The 20918-nt window shown below is 42.0% G+C and overlaps 10 protein-coding genes across 10 annotated transcripts; 4 read left to right on the top strand and 6 right to left on the bottom strand.

Moving 5' to 3' along the window:
- Positions 1-287: 287 nt before the first annotated feature.
- Positions 288-2312, bottom strand: FOA43_000480 (uncharacterized protein; the record flags this gene model as incomplete). The annotated part of the gene is made up of 1 exon (XM_038920811.1): positions 288-2312. The coding sequence occupies one exon, from the start codon at positions 2310-2312 to the stop codon at positions 288-290; it is 2025 nt and encodes a 674-aa protein (XP_038776739.1).
- A 420-nt stretch (positions 2313-2732) lies between these two features.
- Positions 2733-5129, top strand: FOA43_000479 (uncharacterized protein; the record flags this gene model as incomplete). The annotated part of the gene is made up of 1 exon (XM_038920810.1): positions 2733-5129. One exon carries the CDS (start codon positions 2733-2735, stop codon positions 5127-5129), a length of 2397 nt encoding a protein of 798 aa, XP_038776738.1.
- A 183-nt stretch (positions 5130-5312) lies between these two features.
- Positions 5313-6593, bottom strand: APR1 (aspartic proteinase precursor; the record flags this gene model as incomplete). The annotated part of the gene is made up of 1 exon (XM_038920809.1): positions 5313-6593. The coding sequence occupies one exon, from the start codon at positions 6591-6593 to the stop codon at positions 5313-5315; it is 1281 nt and encodes a 426-aa protein (XP_038776737.1).
- Positions 6594-6939: 346 nt separating this feature from the next.
- On the bottom strand, positions 6940-8013 carry FOA43_000477 (uncharacterized protein; the record flags this gene model as incomplete). Its single annotated transcript, XM_038920808.1, has 2 exons — positions 6940-7798; positions 7997-8013. 2 exons carry the CDS (start codon positions 8011-8013, stop codon positions 6940-6942), a joined length of 876 nt encoding a protein of 291 aa, XP_038776736.1.
- Positions 8014-8745: 732 nt separating this feature from the next.
- FOA43_000476 (uncharacterized protein) lies at positions 8746-12139 on the bottom strand (the record flags this gene model as incomplete). Its single annotated transcript, XM_038920807.1, has 2 exons — positions 8746-12064; positions 12135-12139. 2 exons carry the CDS (start codon positions 12137-12139, stop codon positions 8746-8748), a joined length of 3324 nt encoding a protein of 1107 aa, XP_038776735.1.
- Positions 12140-12430: 291 nt separating this feature from the next.
- On the bottom strand, positions 12431-13315 carry FOA43_000475 (uncharacterized protein; the record flags this gene model as incomplete). The annotated part of the gene is made up of 1 exon (XM_038920806.1): positions 12431-13315. The coding sequence occupies one exon, from the start codon at positions 13313-13315 to the stop codon at positions 12431-12433; it is 885 nt and encodes a 294-aa protein (XP_038776734.1).
- Positions 13316-13463: 148 nt separating this feature from the next.
- Positions 13464-14465, top strand: FOA43_000474 (uncharacterized protein; the record flags this gene model as incomplete). Its single annotated transcript, XM_038920805.1, has 1 exon — positions 13464-14465. The coding sequence occupies one exon, from the start codon at positions 13464-13466 to the stop codon at positions 14463-14465; it is 1002 nt and encodes a 333-aa protein (XP_038776733.1).
- Positions 14466-14762: 297 nt separating this feature from the next.
- On the top strand, positions 14763-17993 carry CRM1 (Karyopherin transporter; the record flags this gene model as incomplete). Its single annotated transcript, XM_038920804.1, has 1 exon — positions 14763-17993. The coding sequence occupies one exon, from the start codon at positions 14763-14765 to the stop codon at positions 17991-17993; it is 3231 nt and encodes a 1076-aa protein (XP_038776732.1).
- Positions 17994-18177: 184 nt separating this feature from the next.
- On the top strand, positions 18178-19302 carry FOA43_000472 (uncharacterized protein; the record flags this gene model as incomplete). The annotated part of the gene is made up of 1 exon (XM_038920803.1): positions 18178-19302. The coding sequence occupies one exon, from the start codon at positions 18178-18180 to the stop codon at positions 19300-19302; it is 1125 nt and encodes a 374-aa protein (XP_038776731.1).
- Positions 19303-19323: 21 nt separating this feature from the next.
- FOA43_000471 (uncharacterized protein) lies at positions 19324-20853 on the bottom strand (the record flags this gene model as incomplete). Its single annotated transcript, XM_038920802.1, has 2 exons — positions 19324-20712; positions 20848-20853. 2 exons carry the CDS (start codon positions 20851-20853, stop codon positions 19324-19326), a joined length of 1395 nt encoding a protein of 464 aa, XP_038776730.1.
- Between the last annotated feature and the right edge of the window lie 65 nt (positions 20854-20918).

The following is a 20918-nucleotide window of genomic DNA, read 5'->3' as shown; positions in this document are numbered from 1 at the left end:
ATGAAGGAGGTAGAAAAGCTACGAGTCCCTCTCCTATACGCTTTTTCTCAAAACGGAAATTCAATTGCGTCGCTTCCTGATTAGGCGCTTAATTGGATTGTTCCTTCGGGAATCTGGCATGTAGTTCTTTTTTTATACATAATATGGAGCTTGACAGACCCCAGTGCACTATTCGTACTTCGTGTAGCTTCAAAGGACAATCGTAAAATAATACTCAAACACTTCTCAATATTTTACCTTGTTTGCTAGTGTACAATTTATTCAGAAAATATTGTCTAATAAGTGGTTTAGTTCTTCTTTGGAACTCCTCCATGAATTGAAGTATCTTCGACAATGAGTTCTCTCAAAGCCATAGTTGCATATGTAGAGGATGGAAGCTGCATCTTAATTATCAAGGCACTTTTATCACCGTTAGGATCTCCAGGAAGTATTCTATCCACACTAATATCCTTTTTACCCTCTTCCGTGGCCTTTTTAAGCAAATTCAATATCTCAAGATCAGTTCTAACCAATTCATCTGTGAAGGTGTCGTACTTTCTTATGTAATACTCCAAATTGCCTGCCCTGGCAATCACTTTTCTGTACGTACCTGGTAGCGAGAATTCTCTCACTCTTCTAGACATATTGAAGGGATCAAGACCATCTTTTTTCATCACTTCAACGTAAGAATTTCTCAATTCCTCATTTTCAGGATATACCACATCATAGCCTGGTGTTGGAAGAACTATATCGTGAATAGTGTACTTGTCAGCTTTGATATCGTCCTCAGTAACGGCTAAAGCAGTGGTGACAGTCTCATTCTTGACGTCCTCTACCATATCGCCGTCCTGTACCTTCTTATTGATAAGAACTAAATCACCTGGAACAACAGTGTACCCAAAGAGTTGGACACGACGAGAAGCAACAACATTCCACACATAGGATTGATAAGAATGACCATACATGATTCTTAAATTTCTAGGAATGCCCATGATAGCGTTGAAATACGCTCCAGAAGAATATTCGCCATCGTCCTCCTTCTCTGAGCGGTCCAACCGACTTAAAAGAGAGAACTCCGCACTGCATTTTCTAGGCATCTTCTTCAATGCCATATTTGCATCTCTAGTTTGTTTCCAAATATGTCTGGCATCTCTTGAAGAGGGAACAACAATCTCTTGTTCGCTAAGAATCAATTCACCCGCAGCTTTCCAGTTACCGTTCAAGATTTCCTTACCAACCTCATGAGTGGAGACCGAAAATGTTCCGAACCTCTGCATACCGTAGTAATTAACAAACCCTATTGTAGAAAGCGATTTCACAATGGACGAAACAGCTTCTTCAAGAGTGATCGATGAATCGATAGATTTAGCGTCTCTTAAAGTTATGATGAACTCGTTACCAGCTAAGGCAGCCAAATTAACCGGAGTATCGCTGTACTCGAATCCACCAATTTGGCAGCCACGCAATATTCTATTCAAAGAATTGGCCCTTTCAACAGGAACGTTCTCTAAAGAAGCCTTTTGAACAGTAACACCCCTTCTATCCTTGGTACCTGCATATTTAACATGCTTGACAGGAATACCCATGATTTTGGCAAGAATGTTTGCCACTTCCATTGTTTCTTTGTTCTGCTTGTACATGTTGAACCATAAAAATGTTTTACGAGGACCAAGGTTGTGGATAAGTCCTGGAGCATTGTTGCCATGAGTATTTTCCCTTTTCTCATGATTACGGAACGAATTGGCTCCAACTATAATTTTATCATCCTCTGTAGTGGCAGTCTCGAAACTATTGTCAAAGATCTTTCTTATCAGCTTGTGCACTTTGGTGCGTTCCATCTTATCTGGATATGACTTGGTTGTCTCCATCTTGTTTCTAGTACCAACCATAGAAATGAGCTTTTCTGTATCATCCTTACCAAGTAATTCGGTAAGGACATTTTTGTCTTGTTCGGAGATATCAAACTCCTGCTTGTCCTCTTTCCGCTTTTCCTCTTGTCGTTCCTTCCGTTCTTTCTTCTCTTTGTCTTTCTCTTCTTCTGATTTCTTAGGAGTATCAATTCCCAAGTCTTCCAAGTGTATCACCTTTCCATCAGGAGCAATTTCATTAACCTGAAAGTCTGTATATCTCTGTTTCAAGATACCTGTAATTCTGGAACCGGACCCATGATAAACGTACTCGGTAATGCCGACATCACTCTCCTTTATGCCTATTTTCGGTTGTGCAGGGCGACTAGATGTTTCATTCAACAACACTGAAGATATCTTACTTCTTTTGGCATCTCCATTATCTAATGAGTCAAACCCCCTTTTCAAGGTTGTTTCACTAGTCATTGGAAAAAGACAGTCAGAACAGAAATAACTAATTGGTTAAGTGAAAAGGGATTTTCATTTGTCTTGACATAAAATTTTTTTTTCTTCAGATTGAATTGACTGTGGCGTAGTGTGGCACAGCAGTTGAATTTTCACCGGAATTCTTTTCAACTCCTTCACGCGTCGCTTACTTCATGTAGATCAGATCAAGTCAGAGAGAGCTAGCTCTATTTAAATCTCGTTGAGCAACTTTGCACCCATTCCATGGCAAGTATTGCATCACCGTTTAAAAAGGGTGAGCGTCATCAGGTATCGCCATCGTGCCCTGCGCATGGGCAGAGCTCGAATAGTATCCCTGTTACAAGGGGAACCCCTGGAGGCGGATGCGGACGCACGACCCAGGTTACACAACCAACGCAGCCAAGTGTACACAATCAAAATATGGATAATCTGGCGGAATATCTTGTACGTTCAGGAGTGATATGCAGGCTTATATGTATTACGGATACTGACGGTAAAAATTCCTATATTGACATGAAATTGAAGGATCATGATGATACCAGTGGTCTACAGGAGTGGATATTCGGCCGGAGAATTGAAGCATGCGATTATACTTTACCTACGCGAAGCAATCGTATTAGTAATAAGCATTTCAAGTTATGGATGAATACCCGTGATCGTAATAAAAGTCATGATGCCAACGTGATGATTCAGGATACCAGTACCAATGGCACATGGATCAATGGTTCAAAATTGATCAAGGGTGCCAACTATATATTAGCGCAGGGTGATGAAATTAGCATTGGAATAGGCGTTCCTGCGGATGTAATTAGGTTTGTGGTTCACTTCCCTAAGTATTCCGGTTTCAGTAATGAAGAAGATAGCGGGTTGCAAGAGACTTTTGGAGGGACCAAACTCAAGCCAGAGAAACAGGGTAAGGAAATTACCACAGTACCATTGAATAGACGGGCGTCAGAGCATCATCAGCGGCCAAAGACTGGAATATTGGCAGACTTTATAATACGAGACGAGATCGTGGGGTCTGGTGCGTTTGCTACAGTGAAGAAAGCCATAGAGAGAAGTACTGGAGAAACATATGCTGTGAAAATCATCTCTAAAAAGAAGGCTCTAACTGGGGCTCTTGAAGGTGTCAGTAAAGAGCTAAGGATATTACAGAAATTGCATCATCCCGGTATTGTTTCCTTGAAAGCCTTTTATGAGGACGATGACGAAGATTACTTGGTAATGGAATATGTTCCCGGTGGAGATTTGATGGATTTTGTTGCTTCTTATGGTGCTGTCGGTGAAGCAGCTGGACGTGAAATTGCACGCCAAATACTGTTGGCGATCAGATACGTTCATTCAAAGGGCATTTCCCATCGTGATCTTAAGCCCGATAATATATTAATAGCTCAGGATGATCCTGTGACGATTAAAATTACTGATTTTGGTTTGGCTAAAGGTCAGGACAAATCAAACATGTTGAAGACTTTTTGTGGAACTCTTGCTTATCTTGCGCCCGAGGTTATTACCGGTAAGTATGGGCCGCGTATAAGTGGTAAGAAGCGATACTTGGGTAATGGTAAGAGTTTAGAGGATTCCTACTCGAACAAGGTCGATATGTGGTCCATTGGTTGCTTGCTCTTTGTCATTTTAACTGCGCATCTACCGTTTAGTGGATCCACACAGGAGCTTCTTTTCAAAAATATTACGGCCGGTAATTATCATGAGGCGCTCTTGAAGGAAAATGCCGTCTCTCTTGAAGGCCGGGACTTTCTGAACAGGCTTTTAGAGGTAGACGTCTCTCTTAGGATGAATGCAAAAGAGGCTTTGAATCACCCTTGGATCCGGGAAATCTGCCCGGAAGATTCCCAGATCAGTTTATCTCAGAGTCAGTCTTATCAACAGAGACTCTCTCAACAGATGTCTCAACGCGTTGCTGCTAGGGCTGACGTTAAAGCTGCAGTTACTTCCAACTTGCGTGTTAGTTCACACAACAGCCATCACGAACGAATGACCTTCAAAGTTCCGGACATCCCGAAACCTTCTCAACGTGCTGCTACTACCAATATTAGTGCGGGTTCTTCTTGCAGTTATATCACCACTGATCCTGTCTGTGAAAATGATGTGGAGACGGCCAACTCTACAGCATCCATATCTGCTCCCCTAGATATAATTAGGACCGATGTACAAACCCCTCCGGGGACGTTTCTTTCTTTAAAATTGATTTCTTCAACAAAGGATATCAAGCTCAAGCCACAAATACACATTAGACAGGGTAAAACAATGTTCTACTTTGGTCGTTTCAACGATCTTGATTGCACCATTACAGATGAACGGATCTCAAAACTCCACTGCATTTTAATGAAGAAGAGGCATCCAATTCAGCAGACTTCTATATTTGAATCGCCTGCTATGGGATTAGAAGACATTTGGCTGCTGGATTTGAGTACTAACGGCTGTTTCATTGGTGATAGAAAAATTAAGAAGGGACATAAGGTGAAAATTCACAACGGAGACCTTATCAGCCTATTTAGAGACAAACAGAAAGGTGATGGATTGACGTATCAGATAATTGTTAACGATGGTACCGGCCTATTTCACAGCGGTGAAAGGGATTCTGAGGTATGTGAGGATGACCCGATTGAGCCTCTGGATAACTTCGATATCAAACTGGCAAAGGATAAAATCACTGCTTGCTTGAATAATGGAAAGTTTGCATCGTCGTCATCGAAGCGGATTCACAAAAGGAAGCTTACTGAAAGTAGTCAGCCTAACTCAATTGATGATGGCTCTCAGAGATTGAAGAAGACCAGAAGGGCAGACTTGGTCGAATAAAAATGGCAATTCAATTCATTTTAGTTTACTAGATTATTTACTTTAACAATAATGACATAACGGATTAAGATAAGGAAAGATATCTTTAATGCATAGAGATGCTCTGCATTATTTTTTTAAGAAGACGAACAAGAAAGAAAACAGAAAAGCTAATGATTTTAGTACCAGCACTCCGCTAAGATTTTAGACGGCTTCAGCCAATCCAACGGCATCCTTAGCAAGGTCATACACTGAGTAGTATTTTCTCAAGAAAGCATCACCAATGATAGCCAAAGGACCAATTGGTTCAGGCATATCCATACCAGTGAAGGCAGACATGCAGCTTCCAGACACTTCCAAGGTATACTCGTAAGGAGAAAGAGTAAAGTTGTAACCGTCAAAGTTGAGAGTCAAATCTGGTAAAGAATCTCTCTTGGCACAATCAACAGTGTATTGTCCGGACCAAGATTTCTCAGCACCAATCTCAGAGTTCAAAACCTCGGCTAATTGAGATGGTAGAACAATCAAGGATGTACCAGTATCGATGGCTGCACCGTGCTTTTCCAATGGAGCATATTCGTCACCCAAGCCGATACCATTGAACTTAACTTCCCAGTATGCCTTTCTTCTGACTGGAAGCCAAGTTATTTTACCAGTGAACTTGGACTTGTCAATACCACCAAAAGTGCAAATACCGCCATCCTCTGATTTCGAGCTGTCACCCAAATAGAAGGAGAATTGAGGCTCGTCTAATAGGTCTTTGTCAATAGCATTATAGATAGGTGGAACAATGTGGTTGACAGCAATCGTATCGTAACCCAACCCAAGGATACCATCAAACTTACCAAATGCAAAGGCCAAGCCTGGCTCTTCAGTGGCCTCAGCAAAGTCTTGATTAGGAATGACTAGATCTCCCAATTTAAGTGTATCCTGGGAGATGTAACCCTTCATGGAGCCAGAGCCATACTGAATAGAGAAATCGGTTCCATTTTTCTCGTAAGAGGTAGACTGCTCATGATCATATTTGGTGTGCAAATAACAAGCAAGCGAGGAGCAATCGTTGCTTGGAACCCACAAATTGGACGAACCGGTATCCAAGATCACTTTGAAAATCTGTGCTGGAGTACCCAATTCAATTTCAGTAAAATACTGAGCATTCATGTAGTTTGTCAATGGAGTGTCATGACTAGCCTCAATTTGAACCTCGTTGCTCTTCTCGGCGAAAGGAACAAAAGGTGTCTGAATGTCACCAGAAAGAGAACCAACAACGTTGTTAGCTCTCCTCTTTTCAGCATCTAAGTGCTCCTGGAAAGTTTTGATGTACTTGTTCTTCAAAGAGTTGACATACTCGGTAAAGGTAATATCTTTGAAGGTATCAGCAATTGGGTTCTTCTTCAATTGGACCGAGTGGACCTTAGCATTGGCAGTATCGGAGAAAGCAAGCGCCAAAAGCACTGAGGTGCAAATGGAAAGGGAGAGTCTCATTTTGAGGGAAATATGAAAGATGATAAGAAGAGATAAAAAAAAAGGTAGCAGAAGCAAGAAAGAAAATAGGTTACGAGCAGATTACGAGGAATGATAGCTACTGATAAGGAGGGCGAAAAAATAAAAACTGCCAATGATTTTGAAGCAGAAGCAGGCGAGGCTGTTAAGGCTAACGAATCAGGTAAATAATAGATCCCGCATCGGTGAGAGTGCGAGCAGCTGAGCGCGGCTCGAGGCCCGGGGCAGACCAGGAATAACTATGTATTTACATTTAGTCATATGTGGCGAAACAATAACGTAACGTTCGTACTGAAAAGAATATATTTAAATTATATACCAAATACTATCATGACTTGTCAAAAGTGGAGTTTTGGTCATCTGTGTCTAAGTTATCTATAACTTGTTTATTAGGGAAATTGGGGTGATTGTGATCGTAGCAATCCTGTACTGGTGATAGTACCTTAGTAATGGTGTCCGAAAGCCGAGCAGCAACATCGGCAGAAGGAGACAGAGAACTCGCGACTGATCTGCTATCATTTTCAGCGGAACAACCGTAATCATCCAATAAAAAGTCAATTGGCGTGAGAGGAGTAAATTCGCTCAACTTGCGGATATGCTTTGGAGATAAAACACTCGGAGAGAATTTGATTGGTTTACTTGGAGATTCCATTAGTAGAGGAGAACGAGGGCAGTGGGTCAAAAGAGACAGATCTTGATGCATAGGCTCTTCTTCGCAGAAGCCCACAATATCATAGTATATCCACTGCAGTATGACAAATGCATCAAAAAAAACGGTGCCAATTGAGCCGACAAGGTAGCAAAGCTCATCCTCCCAGAATTGAATCGTGGTATGACCTCCTTTAATGGCATCCTCACTTGTAAGTAGCGACACTGCATACAGAAGATTTCCAACTAAGGCACAAATAATCAACTTCAGCGAGACACCTCCCGTAGATTGAACCTGGATGTTCTTGAAAATTTGAGGAACTCGTGAGGATATATATAAAAAGGCAGAGACCCATCCAAAGATCTTACCCAGTTTCTGGGTGTCTAATGAGATCAAATAGTCGAGCACTCTGTAAATGACTGAATTATTTTCTTTTTGCTTGGCAAGGCTAATAAATTGTGCTGTTATAGGCATTGCCTGTGCTTTTCCGAGTCCCATTATGATACCTGTGCCAATAATTTTGGTCAACTTGAGGGAGCTAGATGGTACTAGTTTAGTAGTAATGACTTGGGTTGACTCCGGTGATGATAACGAACTATATTTGGCATCATTCCCTGGCTCCGTTGTAGAATAATCGAGTAAATTCCGCCTTAGACAGGTCCGAGGACTAGTCCATGGACTAGAATTCACAACCGTCTTGGGACTACGAGGGGAAAGTCTTACGGACAGACCGTACTTAGGACCCCGATACATGCGACTATAGTAAATGTATTGGCCAGCCATTACAATATCCACAATGCAGTAGTAGAGGCTCAATAATATCTGGAACAGCATGGCATCATTCAGAAAACAACTCGTCAAATTCAAGAAATCACCCAAGAACCACGACGATAAAAATCCCGGAGATAGCCCTGCCACATCCTTCTCACTGTAATTTTTAATCACCTGTGGAAGCTGTGCAAACAGCCAAGAAGTGATCGAAAGATACCCGGAATACTTGGAGATCCTACCCATGATAACATGCAACTGTTTGTCTGTGAGGCTAAAGCTGCAGTCTCCCTTAGCATAGTATATGAGCTTGACAAAAAAGTTGAGACTTGCACAGTATTCATTATCATATGATGGATCTGCCATAGCATTTATATGGGGCCTAAAACAAATGAGTGGGTAATGGCTGAACGGGTAAGGATAAGAAAGATGCACGTAAAGGGATAAGAAAATGATCTCTCGTCGCTATCTTCAATTTCTTGTCAGTTTCTTTTTATCTTATCCTTTTTTTTCACTTTCTCTTTTTTGTTCACTCGCAGCCGAAGAGATCGCGGTAATGGCCCGGTATATACGAACTTACAACTGATAAGAAGATAAATCACGAGTAGTAGATATGAATTACAGTGTAAATAGAACCCTAGAAAACAATACTACTATTATATCTTGATGATGATGCATAAAATATTTCAATTTGAAGAAAATAGCCCGGTCAAGTCCTCAGTCGGAGCATCTTCCATTAGAAACCCTTTCGATCTGCTTAAATAACCAAGCGCTCGAGAAGTTAACCAATCGTATGGCCTTGGAACGTAGACTCATATTTCGGTCATCTGTAATTAGTATGTTGTACTTGAACGCACTAGCTTCAACACGAGTTAGTATCTTACCACCCTTGTTTATACGGTAGTTATTGCCCAAGAGAAGCGACTTCCCAAGATCATCGTTCAGTTTTATAGACTTCATAATGATCTCATCCGTGTTAGACCGCCAGTTTTGGTTCTGTTCGAACTCAAGCGTCTCGTTCAATGACGATGCCTTTGAGCCGTCAGCACGAACTGGCAGAACGTCCTCTTCTGAATATAGTTGGCGAATGATTATCACAGCTCTAGTAGCAGAATCTGCAACAGAAGCGTCTGTCGATCGACGAAGCGAACGTAGCTCCTGAAACACTGTTAATGGAACCGAAAGTCTGAAAATTTCAGCCCGAACACATTTGAACACTCTACCGCAATGCTTGAGCCAAGTATTGGTATCAAGAGATATAAATGTGAGCGAAGTGTCCATTTTATCACCGAGGTCTCCAGCGATTCTCAGTGGATCCGCCTGATAAGCACCATGTTGCAAGTACATGTCGTTGTACTCAACCTCATCATCAGCCTGCACCTGCTGTTCTTCCTGATGCTCTTCGTCGGGATTCACGGCTGGATATTCATTGTTGAGGAAAGCAGTCATAAATCCATATGAATTGGCCTCCATCGTAGGCAGCTGAGGACTGGCATTCTCATCGACCCATTTTTCAGCGTTGAAAGTGACTGTGAAGTCAGTTTTTCCAGCCAGCGTTAGCTCAGCAGAAGGCTTCTCGAAGAGGCCTTGAAAACGTTGATCCTGGCAGAAGGATTCTAATCTAGATGATTCCCCGGGGGTAATCATTGTGCCAGTTTGATCAGGAGCGTACTTGAAGATGTTGCAATCAATGGTGAGGCCCATCTCCGGGAAATTTTGAGCGATGTAATTACCCAACACAGCTATCCGCACAAATCTCGGTCTGTTCTCGGTGAACTTGTAACGAGGACCTCCGGCGGGCATATCGAAGATATCAGTTCTAACACCACTGTCGATAACTGATCCGTAATCCTTCTTGCAAGAAAGGGCATCAAACCACAGTGATCCCCAACATTTCCAAACCTCCCAAAGATTCTCATTCTCTGAATGGTACAGAAGAACATCGCGGTCATCGAGTTTTAAATTATCAATGTCTGCTTTCAACAAGGCGGAAGATTCCGGTGAAAACCGGAGAATGCACAGGATATCGTTTAAGTAAGGAATCACTTTAGACCAGGGAAAAAATCTGTGAACTAGTTGAATGAACAATGGTTTGGCAGACGGCTGCACTTGGACAGCTTTTCCAACAGCAGCCACAAAATAGAGCCAAACAATAACATGGGGGGTAGACGTTTGTATAGGCCCTGTAACGTACTGAAGAAGCATTCGCATGGAAAGCTCTACAACTCCACGATTCAGGTAGCTGAGAAGTTGGAACCATGAGGTTTCATCCTGCTCGGACGCAGTAGAGTAGTACAAGGCATCTGGATCATCCTCGATATTGGACTTGCCATCGGCATCCAAAGTGCGTGTCGATTTTCTGTGCTTATCCTTGCGTTCCTTACGTTCCTTAAGTGCTTCCGGTAAGTTGAAGAGTTTCGCTAACGGATTCCGGCTATCGCCGAATCCAATGATATGATTGATATTGCAAAGAGCAAAATTGGCAGACTTCTGATACCAAAATTGAAGCTTTTCACTTGGTACAGCCCCAGAGCGTAACTGGAAAAAGTCTAGATTACCACTATCCATGCCAAAATGAGTAGCGTAATGTGACACAAGGCTCACCATTTCCTGGCTTCCTTCATAGTTGGGTAAGAGCAGAATCTTATGAATCTTGACGAAATCGATCATAGCCATTTCGGTGGAGCTTAGGATGTTTCTCTGAGAGCAAACATTGTCTACAATCATTCGCAGATACTGCTGAGTGGGAACAAACGGATCTCGACAGGTAACGCTCTTTCCGATATCAACAAGAGCCTCTAGATTGTCACTTTCCACGGTGCATGCATGATAATATATTTTACCGTGGCCAAACTGCGTTTCCATGGCAGCACGATACCATGATACAGAGGAAGCTTTCCAATCCATGTATCTGCCAGGATAGAGTGCAATAGCCATGCGAGAAAGGTCGCCGAGCTTCTCCGCCCACCAGCCCTCTACACCCAATTGAGGGTCTGTAAGGCAGGATATGATGTTGAAAGCGTACGCAATGAAACAGGCACAGATTTCATGCTCTACAAATATGGCAGCGACATTCTTTAATACCTCCAAAAAAGAGACAACGCCATAAACCCACATTCGACGCAGGATCCGATAGTTCATCACAAGAGGCTTTCCGGCCCTTGCGGATGTGGGTGACAAAGCGTAGAGAAGAAAATCATAGTAGTGGTCCAAAAGCTGTACGACATTTTTGTAAACGACCCAAAGCTGTGACGTTATTTCTGCACCTGCATCATTTTCTATGAGTCTCTGATTCACTTCGGAACAGCCTTGTTGTGTTTCCACTTCTAGCTTCAAAATGGCCTTGTAAGTCTCCTGGAGATTTGAAGCGAGGATCTCTTCCTCCCCGGTCAGAGATCGTTGATTGGCAGCTTCAGGCTGAATTTGAGAGGACGTCTGTGATATGACGGTGCTGGAACTTTGTCTTCTAATAGCTTGAACTCTTTGCTGTGGCTGTGGTGTTTGTTGCTGTTGCAAGGGCTGTTGAGTCTGTTGAGGCCGTTGCAGGGACTGTTGTTGAGGCAGTTGCAAGGGCTGTTGCAAGGGCTGTTGAGATTGTTGAGGTTTTTTGGGCTGTGACTGTTGAGGCTGTTGCTGTTGCTGTTGCTGTTGCTGTTGCTGTTGCTGTTGTTGTTGCTGCTGTTGCTGTATATAGAGCAATTGTTGCTGTTGCTGTGGAGAAAGAGTATGAAGATTTGTAAGCGGGTAATGATGATAGTGATGATGTCTCTGCGCCTCATTTGATGCATCTATAGTAGCACCAGTAGTTGTAGCAGTGGCTGCAGTAGCATCGGTGGCAGCAGCTGCTCCTGTTAAAATAGGGGTGATTCCCCTTGACTCGCTGGTGGAGCCGTTGGGGCTGATCTCTGTATTCATTTGTTTAGCAGCGGCAGGCGAATATGGAAGTTCAAAAGCTGGCTGTGTTGGAGTACTATTCTCTTGGAAAGGTGTGCCTCTTTTGATCTGATATTGAACAATTGAAGAGTGAGAACCGTGTCTTTTCTGAGAACGATTAATTGAGTTGGAAGGTGAAATCTGTTTGAGTCTGGCAGAGATGTCCATTGTACCCCATATGGGAGCCTGGATATAAAGATGATTAATAAGGAAGCAGAGGCCAACAAAATTGAGGCAAAAAAAGGAAGTGGTATGATTCCGCCACAACAAGTAGATGACAGAAAACTGCTGGATGAATTAAGTGTGTCAGAGAAATGAGATCACTAGTGACGAGCAACAAGTTACCTGAAAATTGAGAACTGTGAGCCGGAAGATTCAGGCTACAGATTCATTTTCAAGCGAGGAAAAATTTTATTGGTAGAAAACGGTGTAAGGATGGGTGGGGACATGATATTTAGTATTTGTCTATTTAGTCTGTATTGAGAGCATGATCTATAAACTGAACGAAGAGTGGTATGATGCTTTGGTTATCGATCGATCTCATTCTATTCATAGAAACATAGGTTCTTCTTAGTCTCTGTAGTTGAGCAATAGAGACATTTACAGCCGGCATATTTATGTAGATTGATTGTGCATCTGTCCTCTCATTTTTAGCCTTGATGAGGACTTTCCCTCCTATCTGATTCAAGTTTTGGTATTGAATAACGCTATCCACGACTTTAGAAGTGAGTCTGTCCAACTCTTGAAGGTAGTCTGAGGCGGCAGCAGGTTTTAAAAATGTCGACTGGTTGGGTTTGGGAGGTTTTTTAAGTATGACACTGGTCCACACATCATCAAATGGTACCTCTTCATCATCGTAACTAATAGGTATTAGAGGGGAATCCCAACGATTACGTCCATCAGGTTCTTCAAAACGCATAATCAACTCTTTGACAAGCGAGGAATCCCAACGATCTGTTTCTGGTCTATCTTGATTCCATTGAAAGCAGACGCTGTTGGGAGCTATTACCTGGATCACGCAATAGGTGGTACTTAAATTTTTGGTCTCACAGAATAGTTGGTATCTGAATCCTTTAATGTAATTCAAGCCATCGAGTATCACTATGTTATTCTTAGAAAGATCCCTTTTCACTGCAGACATCTGTTCTCCCCTTGCAGCTTTCTCCGAAGTAGATTCTTTGTACATTTGGTGGTTAATTCTTAAAGTTTCGTCATTGTGAAGAATAACCTTCATACCTGCTCCTGGTTCTGTAAGATTGAGACTGGATATCTTTTGTTTGAGCTGTTCGCAAAGTTTCCGCGCGAATCGCGTCTTTCCAGACGACGGATATCCGACGAAAAGTATGAGTGGCATACGAAAAGAAGACCCCTTTTTTATTGATCAAGTAGAAGTAATAAAAGGTTGGTTTGTTATTTTTGAGATTTTTTCAGGTCTCGATTAAGCAGAAAGCTGATTCTAGATTATTATAGATATCGCAAACTTATAGCCAGTAATAACAGCGATGTCGACCATTCGTCAAGCTTTTAAACCCAGAATGATATTTCCGGAGTATAGGGTTAATTTGGCGGACTTCAAAGGGCATCAATCCAAGGCACTAAGTAGAATGAAGGAGCTTTCTCCACAGCTCGACTTAATACTAGAGCTAAGAGATGCCAGAGCACCAGTTTCCACAAGTAACCCTTTATTGCATCGAGTTTTCCGTGATAAGGAGAAACTTATTTTATATACAAAGCGAGATCTCAGTTCGATGACAGCCAGCCTACTTGATAAATGGCATGAACCACTTCATGAGAATTGGAGATTTATAGACTGTCGATCGTCCAACGATATTCACAAATTATTGGCCAGCATTAAGAAACAGTACGATTCTATGTATCCACGGCCTCCACTAGGGCTAAGATTGATGGTAGTTGGAATGCCTAATGTGGGGAAGTCCACCTTGGTGAACAGTTTAAGAGGTATTGGACTAAACCAAAAGAAGAAATCTGTGGCTAGAGTAGGATCAAATGCAGGGATTACTAGGAGTACCAGTGAGATTATAAGAGTGAGTCGAGATCCAGAGATTCTTCTATATGATACTCCAGGAGTTCTTCTGCCTCAAGTCAAGCAAATCAAGACAATGCTTAGTTTATCATTGATAGGTACAGTTTCAAAGGTGAATCAGGCGGACCCTGTGATTACCGCAGATTATATGCTCTACGTGATGAATCTTACAGATTCCAGCGGTAAACGCTATGGCAAATACTTGGATCATCCTACCAACGATATCTACGAGTTGTTGGGGGCCATGGCCAAGAAAAATGGTAACTATAAACGTTTCAAAGGAGAATCCGAAAAAAAGCTCAACTACTTAAGCTGCGCGATGGAATTAATTCAAAGTATCCAAATAGGGAAATTCGGTAAATGGTGCTTTGACATCGATGCCCTGAGGGAGCTTCAAAGAGGAATTCTACCACAGATCGATCATGCTCCAAACTGGGCACATAATTCCTTTATATCATGAACTTGTACATAAATACAGAGATGATCGTTTTTTTTACCAACTGCGAGAATTTCATTACTCACCCTCCCATCCTGCCATCTTCCTTTTTTGTAAGGCGATGATGATTAATGAAACTGTCCCAGAAAGAGAATTTAAATTTTTTTTGCTTGTGTTTAAACATTTTTTTTTTCCGCTAAAGGTCAAATTTTCCTCTCTTTGAGGCGGTGAGGGGGTAGAGTCGTATTACGGTAGAATCAATTAAAAAAAACCATTGCTTATACTTGCTTGTTCACATAAAAGCAGATTCGGCAATTGACCATGGAATCGATTCTAGATTTTTCGAAGGATCTTGATATCAGGCTTCTTGATCAGATAGTGGAGACCTTCTACAGAGGCTCGGGAGAGGAGCAGAAGCAAGCTCAAGAGATACTTACCAAATTTCAAAACCATCCGGAGTCTTGGACCCGAGCAGACCAGATTTTACAGTTTGCTACCGATACAGAAACCAAGTATATTGGCCTTTCCATTCTTGACAATCTCATCAAGACCCGCTGGAAGGCGTTGCCCGATCCTCAACGTCAGGGTATTCGAAACTTTGTTGCCAGTATGATCATTGCCATGTGTGAGGATGATGCACAGTTTGAGGCCCAAAGTGCTCTAATCAACAAGTGTGATTTGACTTTGGTGCAAATTTTGAAGCAGGATTGGCCCCAGAACTGGCCCAATTTCATTCCTGAGTTGGTGCAGTCTTCACGAGCAGGTTACAATGTATGCGAGAATAACATGAGAATTTTACGACTACTTTCCGAGGAAATTTTCGACTATTCTGCAGATCAGATGACTCAGGCCAAGGCTACAGCGCTTAAAACTCGTCTCTGCGACGAGTTCGGAGAGATCTTCAAGCTTTGCTTTGAAATTCTTGACAAAGCTACTAGACCTAGTGTAATTCTAGCCACTTTGAATGCCCTTCAAAAATATATGCCCTGGATACCGTTAGGTTTTGTCTTTGAGACGGAGTTGCTTGACTTGATTGCTGGTAAGTTTTTACCTGAGGATGGTTTTCGTAGAGCAGCTATTAAGTGTCTCACCGAGGTATCTCAATTAGTGGCTCCTCAGTACAATCAGCGTTTTGTTCAGATGTTTGGTTTGGCCCTGCAAGCTATAAATAAAGCGATTCCTTCCGGTTCCGATCTCAGGGCCATATATCGTCGTGCCGGTACTTCGGAGCAACAATTCCTTCAAGATTTAGCTGTTTTCTTGGTAACATTTCTTGGAAATCACTTGCAGCCTTTAGAGACCCCAGCAGTACTCAGGGAATTGCTTTTGGGTGCCCACACATATCTTATCGGTTTGTCCCGTATTGAAGAACGTGAATTGTTCAAGACCTGTCTTGATTATTGGTCTCAACTTGTCGCTGGTCTTTATGATGAGATCCGGGATCTACCTCGTCAACTGGCCCAAAGTCCCCTACAACAGTTACAGTACAATCCTCGTGTGGGTGCTCCTGATCCTTCTATTTTTGAAGGTCGTGAATTAAGGAGAAACTTATATCAGGATATTCTCTCCAAGTTAAGACTTGTAGTCATTGAAAACATGGCCAGGCCTGAAGAGGTTCTTATTGTGGAAAACGATGAGGGTGAAATTGTCAGAGAATTTGTTAAAGAGAGTGACACCATCCAGCTTTACAAGGCTATGAGACAGGTGCTTGTCTATTTGACCCACTTAGATGTGAAGGATACCGAGAATATCCTCTCTGCCAAACTGAATGCACAAATCGATGGTTCTGAGTGGTCCTGGCATAATATCAATACTCTATGCTGGGCTATAGGTTCAATTTCTGGTTCCATGGATGAAGAAAGAGAAAAAAGGTTTCTTGTTACCGTTATCAAAGATCTTCTAGCCCTTACCGAAATGAAACGTGGTAAGAGTAACAAGGCTGTTGTTGCCTCCAATATTATGTATATTGTGGGACAATATCCTCGCTTTCTAAAAGCCCATTGGAAGTTCCTTAAGACTGTTGTGAATAAGTTGTTTGAGTTCATGCACGAGACTCACGAAGGTGTCCAAGATATGGCCTGCGATACATTCATCAAGATCTCCAACAAATGTCGTCGCCATTTTGTCATACAGCAGCCTGGAGAAACTGAGCCTTTCATTGATGAGATTATTCGTAACATTCAGGAGACAACGGCGGATTTGCAACCTCAGCAGGTTCATTCTTTCTACAAAGCCTGTGGTATCATTGTGTCTGCACAGAATACTCAGGTTCCGCGTGCTAGACTACTAGCTAACTTAATGCATCTGCCAAACGTTGCTTGGCATACAGTGGTTCGTCAAGCTGGCGAAGATCCAAATTTGCTTTCCAACCCGGATATTGTTAAAATCATCGCCAACATCTTGAAGACTAACGTGGCTGTTTGCACTCCGTTGGGTCCTGGATTTTTGCCACAACTTGCCGGTATCTTCAACGACATGCTGTCTCTATACGGGGCCGTCAGTAGTCTCATTTCATCCGCAGTGGCAACAGATGGTCCTGTCGCTACAAAGACACCTAAAGTTCGCGGCTGGAGAACTATCAAGAAAGAAATTCTTACTCTTCTTGAAATATACATTTCCAAAGCCACTGATGAACAGCAGATTGTTACCGATCTTGTGCCGAACCTGTTGAGTACTGTACTTCAGGATTACAAGGAGAGTGTACCAGATGCACGTGATGCGGAGGTGCTAAATTGTCTATCTACTCTTGTGGCTAAGATTGGTCGTCGCATCCCCTCTGAGACCGTTGAAATTCTTGGCGCCGTTTTCGCAACTACTTTGGACATGATCAATAAGGATTTCACAGAATACCCAGAGCACAGAGTCGAATTTTACAAATTGTTACGGGAGATCGATTTGCAAGGATTTGAAGCATTGCTTCAATTCCCTCCAGAGTCATTCCAATCGTTTGTGGATGCCATCTTGTGGGCCCTTAAGCACAATAACAGGGAAGTGGAGAACACAGGTCTTACTCTCTGTGTGGAGTTGCTTGATAACATTGAGCAGCTTGGACCTTCCAATGCGTTTGCGCTTGGATTCTACAGAAACTACTTTTTCTCTATCATCTCGGATATTTTCTACGTTCTTACAGACTCTGATCATAAAGCTGGATTCCGTTTGCAAGCACAACTGCTATCCAAAATGATCGAATTGGTGTGTGAAAATAAGATTGCCGATTCAATCTATCCCGAAGGCTCAGCACCTAAAGGTACCGCGAATCACGTATACTTGAAAGAGTACCTTGGTAACATGCTTATGCAGGCATTTCCACAGTTACGAAAGGAACAGGTTGCCAACTTTCTTCAAGTTTTGTTCAGCAGTTACAACAATAAGGCCAAATTCCGAGGTGTTTTGAGAGATTTCCTTGTTCAGACGAAGGAGGTGGGAGGAGATCCCACCGATTACTTGTTTGCCGATGAAAAAGAAGAAGAGCTTAAGCAGAAGGCTTTGGAAGAAAAGGAAAAGGCTAGGATGGTTGGTGGCTTGTTGAAGCCATCTGAGATGGAGGATTAAATAATACACAGACGTGTATTCTGTGCTGTTACTATGCTATTATGTGAAATTTTCTACAAATATCCATAGAGATCAGATCTATCAAGATATATATATATAGGTAATTGAGCTTAGTGAGCTTCGCTAAATTTGTATGGTGTACGCGCATCGAATCTAGGGATGGGCTGTTTCATGTTTCTGTCCAATGTCTTTGGAGGTGACACAGCAGTTATTATCAGTGCTAAGTGATGAGATAACTCTATATAAGTGTGTTCAGTGTGTTGCGGACTCTGATGTGAATCAGGACTCTTCGTTGGGGTCGTTATTTAAGGCGGAAACTTTTCCTCATAAATATGATCCAAAGAAGAATATCCTAGATATTCTAGTCGAGAAGAGCCAATTGGCTCAATGCTTTGTTGAATGCTACAAATATCTATACATGGGTGAAGATGGTGACGACAAACTAAAGTATTTTGCAGCTTTGGGAATTCTACTAGTTACTCCAGAAGATCATACCGCTATGAAGTATGTCTCGAGTATCAGAGGCCCACAGTACCAACAAGATTTCCAATTCAGGATTATATGTGCATACTTAACCAGCTCTATAGCCAAGACTAACAAATCGTCCAGCCTTTGGGTCTGTTTTCGAAGATTACTCGTGAAGCTGATGGAGGATGATCGTTGTAACGTTGGTCCACTTTCTAGAGTGACTTTGAAGATCATTTTGATTTCTGTGAAAGTCCATCCAAGAAACTATTACGCTTTCAATACCCTCCGGTTTCTGATTGCAATGCTACGAGATAATGGAGATAGGTCTCTTTTAAATTATTATGAGGCTTCTATTATGGAATACCTTAAAACCGACGGATTAGACGACTATTCCATGTGGATGGCATTAGTTCAGCTAGCAACTGGATTGAGTACTGAAGAGTATTACTTGAAAGAATTCAGGAGGTATTGCAGCTACAAATGGGATGCTGAATTTATAGAATATCGATACACGAATGATTCCTATTCGGATCTTGTCAATTGGTTAAGGGGTTCCGAATATAAGTACTACTCAGGATGGTATGCTGCACTGATAATATCAACTAATATGGGAAATGATTTGCCAGATTTGGAAATGTATTTTGAGCTGAGTTATATCAATTTTGAGAACAGTCATAGTTGCATCATTGAATCGAGAACGGAAATTTTAAGAGATAAGAATTCAGGAGATGCTATCAACTTGGATGAAGATTTGCTACTAAAGGAGAAGTTTACTAAGAATTTAGCATTCAAGAAAATTTGTACACAAAAGGCAAAAGAAAGCACTGAACAAGTATCATAAAAGTATAGGTGAGAAGCTTCCTCACTCTTCTCCGGGTTGGTCCGCAATCTTCTCATAAGCAGGAATACGGAACTGCTTATCGAATTTCTGGCCAGGAAGAATCGGAGCCATCTCAAAGATGTGTTTTTTTATGGATTCAGTATCATGCTCGGCAAAGTCTTTATCAAGCGAACGGTCCTTGTAAATGATGAATTCCAACTTATCGTTACCATCTTCAACTGATTCTTCAATCGATAGCGGTTTGAAAAGCTTTGGATGAAACTCCACCCCTTCTTCTTCTCTGGCTGTAGCTTCTTTCCGTTGTTCTTCTTCGATCTTAAATTTCTCATCTGTAGCTATTTTATGGTCCCTATCAGCTAAAGCATCTGTGACTTTCTTCCATAGCTTCCGACTCTCATAGTCGCCCTGTTCTTCAAGAGGTCTAACCTTAGGTCTCAATGGATTGGCTTCATCGCAATCCCAAAATATCTTCTTCTCGTCAGAGTCCAAATCTTTAATGTACATCTGCTCGTTCCACTTACCTGTAATTTCATACAACGTTTCGTCTGTCCGTGTATCAATTATGACACCGTGGATGGCATTATAGGTGCCAGAGATAAAACCTTTCGTCTTGAACTCAATATCCGCTTCATAACCGGTGCTAGGACACTTCACAACCATATGATCTCCTAATTCGAACTTCAAAGAGCCAAAAAGAATACCACGTCCGTACATGTTTGGCTGTGTAAGGGTGTAGGTCTCAGGTTCTCCAGTTTCTGGGTCTCTGATATCCATAAATGAAAGTCTTGTAACTCCGTCCATGATGGCAGCCGTGGAATTTCCTAAAAATCGAGACTTTGGAATCACGATTCCATCAACCCTTAGATTAGAAGAGGGAATTGTATAAAAGTATGACGATTTAGGAGGATGATGAGACGTCTGTTCTGATATATAGTAGGCTTGCTCACCGTTAGGCAAGTCCCAATAGCAAGTGAAGAACTCTCCCAAAATTGGATTCAATGGCTTCTTAACCGCCTTCGGTGCGATGTGCCAGCAAGACATGTACCACTTAACAACAAGTAAGAATCGTTCCAAGGAGTCGTCCCTGGTAGCCTCGGCTTTCATTACAATGTCGGGTTGCTGCAATTGACTGGTGATCCTTTCCAACAGCGATTTTCTTTCCAAAATGAATGTAGGCAAAGTAATTCTAGACAAGTCACAACCCGGTCTTAGCTGTGCTATAATCCCCAGTAATATGCTTTGACCTTGTTCATCCACTTCATCGATATCATCGACATTCTCACAGCCATTGGTATTGGTAGTCGAAGCTGAAGTGTTCTTCCGAGATGATGACACCGATGTTTTCTTACTATCGGAGCTCGATCGACCCAATAGTTTGGAGGTGAATGAAGGCATTGCGGTGCTTTCCGTCTCTGATTACTAAAAAAAAAATGGAACAAAAAAAACACTACTAGTAGATGTTTCTACCTTGTGAAACTGAGATGGTCTGTCTCACTGCTTGCTACCGCTGCTGGTGCTGCCATTTTCTTCAATTTCCATCAGCACTTTCATTTATTTTTTTTTCTTCTCCTGGCTGATTGTCTCAATGAATCTCAGTTTCCAATTTTGAAACTGTA

Source organism: Brettanomyces nanus, chromosome 1 (genome assembly GCF_011074865.1).
Source record: "Brettanomyces nanus chromosome 1, complete sequence".
NCBI classification, from domain to species: domain Eukaryota; kingdom Fungi; phylum Ascomycota; class Pichiomycetes; order Pichiales; family Pichiaceae; genus Brettanomyces; species Brettanomyces nanus.
Note: the sequence above shows the minus strand (reverse complement) of the source record. Positions and strands in the feature narration are given on the sequence as shown.